Here is a 13,796-nt window from a genome sequence, read left to right as displayed (position 1 = left end):
ATCCCTGATTAGTGATCTGATAGATATCAATGGAGGCTTAATCCACGAGGCAATTCTACAAATGGATTTGGGGCTCTCACTGTCATCCATAGTCTTCTGCATACTGGGTGTTCAGAATTTAAGCTCTAATATAATTCCCTCCACTGATCTTGGATGTTATTATTTCCAGTCCTTGGATCACATGGGCTGATGTGCTCCTTCTATATGAACTAAGCTGACACCTTACTTAATGTTTCAACTTTAAGTCCAAAGGAATATTTAGTTCCTTTAATCTACAGCAGCTATGTTTAAGGGAAAGTCTGGTTCCCTTAGTGGAGTTTTCAAGTCACATAAATGTGATGTGGTCTATGAATAATGTTGTGCACATCAAAAAGACAAAATTTAAAATCCAGGTGGCTGATAGTACACAACTAAAGTTACTGAATTCTTCATATAATCCAGCTTCTCTAATTATTATTCCATCATACAGATTAAATAAATATGATGAAAGGATATAACCCAGATGCACACCTTTCTTGATTTTAAACCATGCAATATTCTCTTTTTCAGTTAATAGAACTTCCTTTTGATCCATGTGCATTCCATTCTTCTACTCATGGGCTGATTTTGAGCTGGTTTATAAATTTTTGCTATAGTGAAAAATGCTTCCAGGAACATATGAGTGCATTTGTCCATTTGTGTTAGGTTTCTTATATCTTTAGGTTATATAACCAGCAGAGATATTGCTGGATCTTATGGGATTTCCATTCCCATTTGTTTTATGTAGCACCATATTGCTTTCCACAATAACTGCACATGTTTAGAGGCCCACCAGCAGTGGATGACAGTTCCATGCCCTCTCCATGCCCTATCCTCATGATATCGCTACTCCCGGTACTCTTCCTGAAGGTTTTATCTGTCCTGAATCCCATGTGTCCAGAGCTCTTATCTGTACCAGTGTGTGTTCTCCGATCTATCCAGATTTGTAAGGCAGAACTGGGTCATGGTAGTTGGGGGGGAGGAAGCATTCAGGAACTAGAGGAATGATGTGTGTTTTGTCGGTGCTATACTGCACCCTGGTTGAATCATCCCTTCCTTATAACCCTTCTGTGGAGGGGTATCTGATTGTCTACAGATGGGCTTTGGGTCTCCACTACACCCCCCAACCCTTGTTCACATCAATATATTTGTTTGTTTGGGATCTTTTGATACCTGATACCTGATCCCATTGTATAGTGTCCATTCTTATCTCATTAGGTTATTTGCTTTGAAGTCTATTTTATCAGAGATTCATATTGCCACACTTGATTTTTTATTATTCCCATTGGCTTAGTAAATTTTTCTCCATCCTTTGAGTTTTAGTTTATTTTTGTCTTAGAATTTAAATGTGTCTTTTACAGTTAGCATATAGTTAAGTCTTATTTTTTAATCCAGTCTGCTACGCTCTGTCTTTTGATTAGTATGTTTAACCCATTGAGATTCAATATTGCTGTCATTTTATTGTGTTCGTGTGGTTTTTTTGTTGTTGTTTGGGGGATTTTTTGAGGGTGATTGTATTGGTATCTTTGTTCCTCCTCTAATTCTGTGTTATGTTAATATTAAGTGCTGCTTTTATTATATAGGTTTCTGGATACTTGTGTCCTATAGGCGACTCTCAGGTTTATTTGCTGTTGTTTTTAGTTAGTAATCTCATTAATAATTTTGTAATGCTGGTCTTGTTTTTATGAAGTCTTTTTGTTTTCCTTCTTTGGAAATTCCTTTATTTTTTCTTCACACTTGAGTGATGATCTTGCTGAATATAGGATTCTTAGTTAGCAGGGTGTTCCCCCTTCTTTCAGTATTTGTGGCTCCATTGTCTTCTTGCTGGCATAATTTCTACTGAAAAGTCTGAACCTATCCTTATTGGTTTTCCTGTGGAGGTGATCTGTTTCCCCTAGCTGCCCTCAGAATGCTTTCCTTTACTTTGAAAATAGAGAGTTTGACTATGATATGCTGTTATATTTTCCTTTTGGGATCTATTCTGTTTGGATTTCTCTCTGATTCTTAAAAAAATATTTTCTCCTCTTTTTATGATGTTGAGGAAATTTCTTCCATGATTTCTAGTCCTAGTTTCTCTGTAGATTTTCATTTGTTTTTAATGAGATGTAGGTAATTTCTCTTGCTGGGTTCCCACATCAATCTCAGGCTTTCTTTAGATTCTTTTGCCTTTTTTGTGGATTGTTTCTCTCATTGGCTGTAGTCAGAATAATTTTTGTTTGATCTCACTTATTCGATTTACTTTTCTTCCATTCTTCTACTCAGGTTTTTTACCATGTTGTCTAATTCTGTTATCTTAAGGTTTCTCTTCTGGCATTCCTTTTGGTGTAGCATTTCTAGTTTTTTTTCCTATTCCTACCACTGTTATTATGTACATTCCCCACATCTCCTAAAACCTAAACATCATTCTTCTGATTTCTATTTATGATAATTCCAAGGCCTCTTTTTCAGAGTGTTGTTTCTGTGGCATCCTGATGCAGTTATTCTGTCAGATATGGATTGTGTAGGGGTAACTGGCTTTGTCAAGTGATGTGGGAGATGTCTAATAGGAACTGAGAAATATGAAGTGGGGAAATGGGCAAAATAGGAGAGGGTGGATAAATGTGAAAAGTTGGGGCTGATGGGATGAGAGAATAAAATAAAAGTAATAGTCATATTAATAAAGAGCCATCTGGGTAGACAAGAATGTTTTGAAGAATAATGGGAGATTTTATTTTAAGAGGAATAATAAGAATTCATAGGTATTGAGGAAATATATTTCACTAGGAAAAGGAGAGAGAGTAGAAAGATATAGTGGATGGGGAAGGAGAAATGTGTATGCAAATAATCAGACCAGAAGAAGAAGATGTATTTGTGTGTGTGTGTAATTAAAAGAAGTAGAATTTTAAAAGAAAAAAAAAATAGAAGGGTTGTCCCTTTGCTAATATCATTCTGTCATATTTGCTCTATTTTAATAGCAAGTCTTTGCCTTTTTATATAGAATTTGGAATCACTTTGTCTATATTTGCAACAAACCATTCTAGAGTTTTTATTGTAACTGAACTACATCTTATGCAGAAATGTTAATATGACAGCCTGAGACTACTATCCTTAGAAAGACCTGCTTTCAAGTGTCTTAGACTGGGTTCTCTAGAGAAGAACAACCAGTGAAGATTATATATGTTAGGCTGTAGGCTTTTCCTGACTTTAATAATTCAAGGACTGGTAATATAAGCTCCACAAGAAGACAACAGGCTTGTAGCTGCAGCAGTGAATGATTGGCAGATTATATAACAGGTTGCTGAAGACTCCCAGGATTGGCAGAACCCCTAGGACCTGGGGGCAGGCAGCAGCCAGGAAGCAGCCACCACCTGAACTCTGACATGTCACTGACCCCACCTTGCTACCCAAGACTGAATGCAGAGTTTGCCAACAACCTTTCTTCTACCCCAGATCACATGCTTCTGCCCCATAAGATGGGGAACTACCTCAAATCCCACACCTCAGATGACATCTCCCTGTTTCACAGGTGAGTCTCAGTCTGATTCGGCTAACTTTGGTGAGGGGATGGAGCCTAGTCAGGAGCTCCCACTACCATGTCACGAAGAAGTTTCAGTTTCAGTCTTATCATCCAACCCCAAGCTAGACTCAACAACACAATTGACAGAGAGGAGCAAATTGGGATAGCTCAAAGAGTAGGCCTTATACAGCATCTGCCTAAAGGCATATATAACTCTGGAAGAGGTTGATCAGAGAAAAAAGATTTAGGAATATGTGATCTGTATGATAGACTTTGTTTCTGGGGACCCAATTTGATTTCTGCCACAAAAGCACATCTATTACTTGGGATGTTGATGAGCTCCTCCATATGCTCCTCCTGCATGGAGCCAGTTGATGCAGCACTGCTTTTGTCCTATGAGACTAATTGAGCCAGGTCTCTTTGTCTGACACTCGAGTGAACCATCATTTTTTGTGGTTTTTCTCTTTTGTTACTGAGCTCAAAGAACCATGCATTAGGAGTTAAGATCATGCACAAACTTTCCTTTAAAAATTCTTGAATGGCTGCAGATGTTGGGGAAAATACATGATATTTTAGAAACTTACTGGGAAAACTAGAATGATATTTTTATATAAAGCCTTGACCCAGTGTTTATAATTGCACTTAGATCTTGTTAGGAATTGTGTAAATTGTTACAGTAGCTTCATATGGTTAAATTGTGTGTTTTGAAGATTTTATTAGGGGAAAGATAGCAATTATTGTTCTCTAAATGAAATAAGTTTCATCTTCCTCTTCTTCCTACCCAAATTCTTTTCTGAAGTGGCTGGCATTTGGGACAATGTTTTATTAAAAAGCTACTTTTTATAACACTAGCGCACACAAAAGTTTAGTTTTAAAAAAAATCATTTTATTGGGGGCTCATACAACTCTTATCAAAATCCATGCATACATCAATTGTGTAAAGCATATTTGTACATTTGTTGCCCTCATCATTCTCAAAACATTTGCTCTCCCATTTAAACCCTTGGCATCAGCTCCTCATTTCTCCCCCTCCTTCCCTGCTCCCCCTCCCTCATGAGCCCTTGATAGTTTATAAATTGTTATTTTGTCATATCTTGCCCTGTCCGACGTCTCCCTTCACCCACTTTTCTGTTGTCCGTCCCCCAGGGAGGAGGTCACATATTGTCCCTTGTAATCGGTTCCCTCTTTCCTACCCACTCTCCCTCTACCCTCCCAGTATCGCTACTCCAACCACTGGTCCTGAAGGGATCATCTGCCCTGGATTCCCTGTATTTTCAGTTCCTATCTGTACCAGTGTACATCCTCTGGTCTAGCCAGACTTGCAAGGTCGAATTCGAGACTTCCATTTTCCTGTTTTGTATATTCTGAGTTTTAATTATTAATGGATGTTTGCAGATTTTTCTTCTCATTTTGAGTAATACCCCATCAGCAAATAAAGGTTTTGAAAGATTTGCTCCATCTACATCATTGAGGTCAACTTTACTTTGAATAGGCAACTCTTCCCCAGGTGTATTTTGAGTTTTTCAACCTGATGTGGTTCATCTTCTAGCACTATATGCAATAATGTTCCACTGCTATTTTTAAGGTTTTCAATGGCTAATTCCTAAGAGGTCTACCACTTCTTCCATCTTCTTTGTTTGTCTTAGTCTAGTGTGTCTCGGTTGATGCTGTCAATATTTGAAATAATGGTGGCATGGCTTCCGTCTTGTAGCAACATGCAAGCCACCACAATATAAGAACCTGACAAATAAGCAATAGGTGCTTGAAATTTCCCAGAGCATCGCCATTCTTCTCTAATTGGCAAAAGACATCATTTGGAGTCTGATGCCAAAGTGATGAAATACCCCATCTTTTGAATGCAAATTACAGGCAGTCAAGTTATTTGGTCTAGAGTGGTGAAGACTGATAGGAGACACCATTGCTCTCTTCACCAGTTAAAGGGCTTTCATTGGAGGATTACACTTGCTCCATGCTGCTCTAAGTGGGAGAACTTTATTAAGAGGGTATTTATTGTCTTACATTTAAGGAAGGAATTTTATTGTAATAGAACTGCTGATTTATAATGTATTGACTCCAATTTCAGTCGTATATTACCATTTGATACTAGCAAGAACCTAGGTAAGGTTTATACAAGTAATGGATGGCTCTTTCATTTACCCACAGAGACATAATCTTGAGAGAACTTCTTGCTTTCCATTCCTAACCTCTCTTTCTTTTTTAGTGTGTGTGGGTAATTACCTGACTTCAGTTTCTTGATAATTATGGTGGTAGTTACTAATGTAAATTAAGATAGCAGATATTATTCAACCAAGAGATAATATTTTGGATTATTCAAGTGAACCTTGAGGTCCTTGAATATGAAAGAAGGAGGCAGAAGAAGAATGAAATTTGAGAAAAATCTATCTATCAATTGGTATTTTTGAAGATAGACCCAAATCTCTTCTATTGAGTCAATGTTGACTCAGAGTGGCTGTGTAGGTCAAAATCAAACCTTGTCATATGGTTTCCAAGACCATAAATCTTTATAGAATCAGATTGCCACATCTTTCTCCTATAGACTGGCTGGTAGATTCAAATCACTGACGTTTTCCCCTTAGCAGCTGAGTGGTTAACAGTTGTGTCACCAGCATCCCTTTGAAGAGGAAGAGAGACACAAACCAAGGAATGTAGAGAGCCCCCAGAATGTAGAAAAGGCAAAATAGAGCACAGATCTACTGACATCTTGATCTGAGTCTGGCAAATTCTATTTGGGATGAATTTTGTAGTTTTAAGCCATTAAATTCGTGTTGATTGGTTACATCAGCAGTAGGAAACTTATACAGATTTCTGTAAAGATCCAAGACCATACTCCAGGAAAAGTAAGAAGTTCTTGATATTTCTGTTATTCAGAAACTTACTGTGCCTATTACTGAATTGTTATCCATCCAGTTCTGTTAATAATATATCCAATTGGTATCACCTTATCTAATACTTCAAATTGACCTATTTTTATGCTATCTAGGCCCCAGTAATAAGAATAGTCTGTAGAAAAATGGAGACCTGATGAAGGGAAGCTTATATAAAGAAGAATGCACTTAATATAAGGAAGAATTTGCCTTATACCCATATTAGGGGGAAAGTTCTGTTAGAACCATTTCAAGGTAAACTGAGCTGCATTAGGTGATTCTGTAGAGCAATTCTGCATTCAAGTTATGGTGCTGGAAAAGAATATTGACCGTACCATGGACTACCAGAAGAACAAACAAATCTGTTTGGAAGAAGTACAGCCATAATACTCCTTAGAAGGGAGGATGATGAGACTTTCTCTCGTGTACTTTTTCTATATCATCAAGAGGGACCAATCTCTGGAAAAGGACATCATGATTGGCAAAGTAAAGGGTCAGCAAAAAGACAGAGACCCTCAACAAGATGAATTGATACAGTGACTGCAAAAATGGGTTGAAACATAACAATTGTGAGGCAAAGGCATAGAAGGTATAACCAGACACACTAGCTCAGTAGTTTCCACATTCATACCAGACTCCTAAGTGGCCAGGACTAGGAGCTCCACTTTCCTTAATGCTATACATACTCCAGATTGCAAGATATAGCTGGATATGATTTTGGATCTGGGCAAAAACAGATTCGTTCCCCGTTTTGTATATTTATTCAGATGACCTTTGAGATGAGTCATGAGACACTGTATTTGGCTGTGAAGCTGGTCGATCATTACTTAATGGAGGTTGTATGCAAGAGAGACAAGCTACAACTCCTTGGTTCTACTGCCTTTCTAATTGCAGCAAAATTTGAGGTAAGTCTAGTCCAAGGGTTTAGAGATAATGAATTTCTAACCAGAGCAGTGCTTTCTAAACTGGGCAATGCCACCCCCTGAGAATACTGAAACAATCCAGGTGGTTGTACAAGCAGATATCTATACTTTATTCTGGATTATAGACTACAATACAAAAGTTTTTCATTGCTAGGGGGACATTTAGTTTTTTGTTTGTTTTTCTGAAAAGGGCCAGATAAGTTTTGGAACCTACATTCTAGAGAAACAAAATTGTAAAGATGAGTTTTCTAAATTGGTTTTCAAGTATAATTAGGCAGGTGCTGTTAATCCATGGCATGAGGTGGCAAAATTAATACCCCAAATAGCATCACCAACAGATGAAGTGTTGGTGAGAAGTGAGAATCTAGATGATTGTGTGTTCGCCATTTTTCTACAGTATTGTCAGGATGAGAAGAATAGAGAAGCTGGTTGGTTGGTACTAGTTACAATAGATAAACTGGTAAAGGAAAGAGATGACCTCAGGGTTCTGGAGGGATGGCTCAAACATCACATGAAAGGCTGTAAAGCTTTCATTTTCACCATGAAAGAGAGCCTTATCTCTTCTAGTAACAGAACTGATAGGGCTGAAGAACAAACTCAGAGTCTTATCATACAACTAACTGAATTCAAATGCCAGCTTAATCCTCAACCTAGAATGATATCTGATGTTAAAGTGAGGGCATTAATTGGAAAGAAATGGGACCCTGAAATTTGGGATGGGGATATAGATTAATAACCCAGAAAATAATCCAGAAGACATTGGGCACCTACATTTCATCGAACTATGTAGGCCCCATCTGAAGAGGTTAATGCACTCTCAATAAAACCATTGCCTCTACCTACACTTGAGGTGATTAACCTAATTGTGCATACACCTGGGACTTTTTCTGGAGTATTTCCCCAGGTAGATACCTTAAAAGGTATTGTTGCAATTTCCCAGGAAACATCCTCACCACCTATTATTGCTTCTAGACACATAACTAGGCTTAAGTCACAGTAAGTCCCTAAAGGAGAAGTCCAGATGGGAACCCAGGAAGAAGAGCATTATACACCTAAAGAACTTCCAGATTTTAAAAAATACGTAGAGACAGAAACCTGGAGAATATGTGTGGGAATGGTTACTAAGGGTATGATCTAATGGTGGAATGAACATAAGGTTGGATCTGTCTGTGTTTGTTCCTATGGGCCCACTAACCGCAAATTCATTCAGTGTTTAAGCTTGAGAAGTTAGAAGAGGGTCTAATAATTTATTTGGTGGGAAAATTGGTGACAAGGTGGTGTGGGGAAGAGGTATGTAGATAGACCTCTGAATAGGCCAAAGAAGTGAAGATATTTGTGTCTCATGTGAATGATCGCCAAAGATCACTTTTGCAGAGTGATTTTAACAATCAAGTGGCTAGTATAACACATTCTGTAGAGATTAATCATTGTCTTCTCCGAGCTATTCCTGTCAGTGCCAAATGGGTGCATGAACAAAGGAACCATGCTGGCAAGGATAGAGGTTATGTGTGACTTAGCAACACTGACTACCACTTACCAAGGATGACTTGGCTACTGCCACGGCTGAGTACTCAACCTAGCAGTAACAGAAACCAACACTGAGTTTAAGATATGGAAACATTCTTCAAGGAAATCAACCAGCAACCTGGTGGCAGTTTGATTACATAAGACCAACTCCATCATGGAAAGGGAAGCATTTTGTTCATACAAAAATAAGCACTTATTCTGGGTATGCTTTTCCTTTCTTACATGCAATCCTTCTACCAAAACTACTTGTGAACTTACAGAGTATCTTATCCATCAGCATAGTATCACACACAGCAACACCTAGTAACAAGAGACTCACTTCACAGTAAATGACCTTTGGTAATGGATCCATTTTCATGCAATCTATTGGTATTACCATGTTGCCCATCATCCTGAAACAGCTAGTTTGATCGAATAATGGAATGGCCTAATAAAGACACAATTATGGTGTCAGCTAGATGATAATACCTTGCAGGGTTGGGGTAATGTTCTCTAGAAGACTGTGTATGCTCTAAACCAACATCCAATATATGATGCTGTTTGTTTAATTTCCAGGATTCATGGGTACAAAAACCAAGGGAAGGAAATGGGAATGGCACCGCTTACTATTATTCCTAATGTGTCACTCAACATTTTCGTTTTCTTTCCCTGAGATTGTATGAAATTTGGGTCTGAAGAGCTTAGTTCCAAAGGGAAGAATACTCCCATCTGGAGACACAGCCCTGATTCTATTGAATTGGAAATTAAGACTGTCTCCTAGACATTTTAGATTTCTCACGCATCTAGATCGAAAAGAGAGGTGTTACAGTGTTGAGTGGTGTGATTGGTCCTGATTTCCAAGGGGATATTGGATTAGAATTGTATAATGGAGGTAAAGGAGAATATGTCTGCAATAAAAGAGCTACCTTTGGTTGTCCCTTGGTACTACAATGCCCTATAATTAAGATCAATGGTAAACTACAACTCAATTCTGACATACTAATGGCTCAGACTTTATGCATAGCATCAAAACACTGTCTGATACTGAAGGCCTAATGAAAAGAGGCAGAACATTGTCATAGAGAGTGCCAAAAGATGAGCCCCTTGGAGCATAAAGGACTCAAAATATGACTGAGGAAGAGCTGCCTTATCAATGTAAGGTCTAATATAACGATGTGAATGGATATACCCTGTGGAAGTAAGGCCTTTGAGACTTTCATTTACTGATGGGGCATGACATGAAATGAGAAGAAGCAGCAACAAAATATATGTTAATAATTGAAGCATGGAATATATAAAGTATGAAACTAGGAAAATTGGAAGTCATTAAAAATGAAATGGAATGCATAAAGATCACTATCCTTTCGTATTAGTGAGCTGAAATGGACTGGTATTGGCCATTTGAATGAGAAAATCATGGTTTACTATGCTGAGAATGACATAATAAAGAGGAATAGGGCTTCATTCATCACCAAAAAGGATATTTTAAGGTATATCTTGTATTACAATGCTATCTGTGTTTAAATTATACCTGTCTGCCTTTGATGAAACCCAATCACTGCAACTAATATTCAAATTCAGGCATCTACCACTAAAACTAGTGATGAAGTGGTTGAAAAATTGTACCAATATCTTCAGTTGGATAAAAGATAAAATCAAGATGCATTGATAATTAGTGGTGATTTTAATGCAAACAAAGAGGAAGGAAAGAGGTTGGAAAATCTTGTCTTGGTGATAGAAACAAAGTTGAGCAACCTATGATAGAATTTCAAAAGACCAACGAATGACTTATTCATAGCAAAAACCTTTTTTCAACAACACAAAAAACAACTATACACATGGACTTCTCTAGATAGAATACACAAAAATTCAAGTGGGACAAGATGATGGAGAAGCTCAATATATCCGCAGCTAAAACAAGGCTATGGGCTGACTGTGGAACAAATCATCAACTGCTCATATGTAAGCTCATGTTGAAGCTGAAGAAAATTAAAACAAGTCCACCAGAACCGAAATTTGACCTTGGGACTACCCCACCTAAATTTTGAGAACACCTTACGAACAGATTTGCTGCATTGGACACTAATGAGAGAAGGCCTGATGAGCTGTGGAGGATATCGGGAACATCGTTCGTGTAGAGAGCAGAAGGCCATTACAAATACAAGAAGGAAAAGATCAAAGTCAGAAGAGACTCAAACATGTTCTTCATCTTAAAGTAGCTAAGGCAAATGAACAAAAGGATGAAGTAAAAAATCTGAATAGAAAATTATAAAGGGCAACTCTATCATACAGAATAAAATATCACAATAAATGTGCAAAGACCTAGAGTTAGAACACCAAGAAGGAAGAATATACTCAGCATATCTTAAACTGAAAGAACTCAAGAAAAACAATTCAAGCTTTGAGTGACATCAAAACAAAAACGAGGAAAATACAGTCACTGTACCCCCCCCAAAAAAAAACCCAAACAAACCACTAGTCAACATGCCACCATGTCAGGAGGTAGCATATGAGCAAGGACCAATGGTGCTGAAGGGAAAAGTTCAAGCTGCATTGAAAGCATTAGCCAAAAACACAGCTCAAGGAATTGATGGAATACCAATTGAAATGTTTCAACAAGCTGGTCAAGCACATGAAAACTCACTTGTGTATGCCAGGAAATTTAGAAGACACCTCTGTGGCCAACTGATGGGAAAATATATAATATTTGTACCCATTCCAAAGAAAAATGACCTAACAGAATTGTTCTCAAATTATTGAACAATATCACAAGCAAGTAAAATTTTAACTGAAGATCATCAAACAATGGTTGCAGCAGTACACTGACAGGAAGCTTACGTAGGTTCAGGCTGCATTGAGGAGGACATGGAGCAAGAGATATCATTGCTGATTTTAGATAGGTCTTGGCTCAAAGCAGAAATTACTAGATATGTTTACTTGTGTTTCATTGACTATGCCAAAGCATTCAAGGGTGTGGTTCATAAGAAACTACCGATAGTCTTGAGAAGAATGGGAATTTTAGAACACCTAGTTGTGCTCCTGTATCAAGAGGCAGTTATGCAAACAGAACAAGGGAATGGTTTATTATCAGGAAAGGTGAGTGCCAGTGTTGCATCCTTTCACCACACTTATTTATTCTGTATGCTGAGCAAATAACCAGGGAAACTGGATTACATGAAGAAGAATTCGGCATCAGGATTGGAAGATGTCTTATTAACCACCTGCAATACCCAAATAACAGCTTTGCTTGATGAAGGTGAGGAGGAAAAGAGGCACTTACTGATGAAGATCAAGGATTGAGGCCTTCAGTATGGATTACAATTCAATGCAAAGAAAGCCAAAATCTTCACAACTGGACTAATAAGTGAAAAACAAACAAAAAAACTAGACACTGCCATAGAGTCAGTGCTGACTAATATGATTTTCCAAGAATAACTGTTTATAGGAGTAGAAAATCATTCTTTTTTAAATTAATAAATCATTTTATTGGGGGCTCTTACAGCTCTTATAACAATCCATACATAAATTGTATCAAACACATTTGTACATATGTTGCCATAATCATTTTCAAAACATTTTCATTCTGCTTGAGCCCTCGGTATCAGCTCCTCTTGTGGATCTGGTGAAGTGCCAAACCCTGTCCACTGATTCCAAAGTCTTATTTTCAGGATTCCTTGGGGACTTCATTGTTTAGAAAGCCATTCGTGGCTACTGGTTTCAAACTGCTGGCCTTGAAGGTAGCAGCCCAATGAGTAGCCACTGCACCACCAGGGCTCCTTTGGACTAAAAGGTAACATCATGATAAATAGAAAAAAGATTGAAGTTGTCAAGGATTTCGTCTTGCTTGGACCCACAATCAACACTCACGAAAGCAGCAGGGAAAATATCAAATGGTGCATCGGGTACATCTGCTGCACAAGACCTCTTTAAAGTGTTGAAAAGCAAGAAGATTACTTTGAGCACTAAGGTGCACCTGACTTAATCCATGGTATTTTTAGTCACCTCATATGTATGTGAAAATTGAACATTGAATAAGGAAGACTGAAGAATTCATGTGTTGAAATTATGGTGCTGGTGAAGAATAGTGAAAATATTATGGATTGCCTGAAGAACAAAAATATGTGTCTTGGAAGAAGTAGAACCACAGTGCTCCTTTAAGGCAAGAATGGTGAAGCTGCATCTCATGTGCTTTGGACATGTTGCCAGGAGAGACCAGTTCCTAGAGAAGGACATCACACTTAGGAAAGCGGAGGGGCAATGAAAAAGAGGAAGGCCCTCAACAAGATAGATTGACAATGTGGCTGTCATAAGAACCTAAGAGCAATTGTGAGGATGGCACAGGGTGGGGCAGTGTTTTCTTGTACATAGGGTCATTATAAGTCACAATTCTGAACTGACTTGATGGTACATATTCACAACATATTTGTTTTGATTTCTGGATGATGTCATGTGTCTTAGTGTCCTGTTGTTGTATTTTGTCATTGTTGATTCTCTAGGAAAGGGGTGCTCAATACGTCAATCGCGATCTACTAGTTGATCACAAATGTAGTGTAGGTAAATCACATGGCATTAAAAAATAGACGTAAGCCTATCATCAATCCTGTCACTTAATTGATATACAGCGCAGCCAATCAGATGTAATCTTAGGTGTTAAACGCATGCACAAACAACTGCACTGAGTGCAACAAAACTGACAAGCTAAGTTATCACCAATTTTCAGACCTTGGCTTTTTTCTCTTAAATGTAAGAAAGGGTATTAAAATGAGTTGAGGAGCTGGACCAAGTAAGAATACAAAAATGTATCACTTTCATACGGAATGGGAGATTTTGACACTACAAGCTGACATTCAGCTGAAGTCCAGAGCGCATGAACAGTTCTGAAACGTACAGAGGCAAAGTGCCCAAGCATGAGAAAATGTGCTACCTTCTTGACTGCATTATTCAGCTCTACTTATTTATGTGAGTCAG

General features: G+C 38.0%; 1 protein-coding gene and 1 pseudogene across 1 annotated transcript in view; both read left to right on the top strand.

Moving 5' to 3' along the window:
* The window catches only part of CCNB3 (cyclin B3), a 70,162-nt gene that overhangs the window by 52,664 nt on the left and 3,702 nt on the right, over window positions 1-13,796 (top strand). The window contains exon 6 of the mRNA XM_045288270.1: window positions 7,167-7,304. Coding sequence (XP_045144205.1) covers window positions 7,167-7,304 — 138 coding nt within the window. The remainder of the gene's footprint in view (window positions 1-7,166; window positions 7,305-13,796) is intronic.
* On the top strand, window positions 3,471-3,923 carry LOC101659244 (annotated as a pseudogene).

Source organism: Echinops telfairi, unplaced genomic scaffold (genome assembly GCF_000313985.2).
Source record: "Echinops telfairi isolate 266 unplaced genomic scaffold, ASM31398v2 ScPeMD7_19;HRSCAF=73, whole genome shotgun sequence".
NCBI lineage: Eukaryota > Metazoa > Chordata > Mammalia > Afrosoricida > Tenrecidae > Echinops > Echinops telfairi.
The sequence above is the reverse complement of the archived record's forward strand: the minus strand, read 5'-3'. Positions and strand labels throughout refer to the sequence as shown.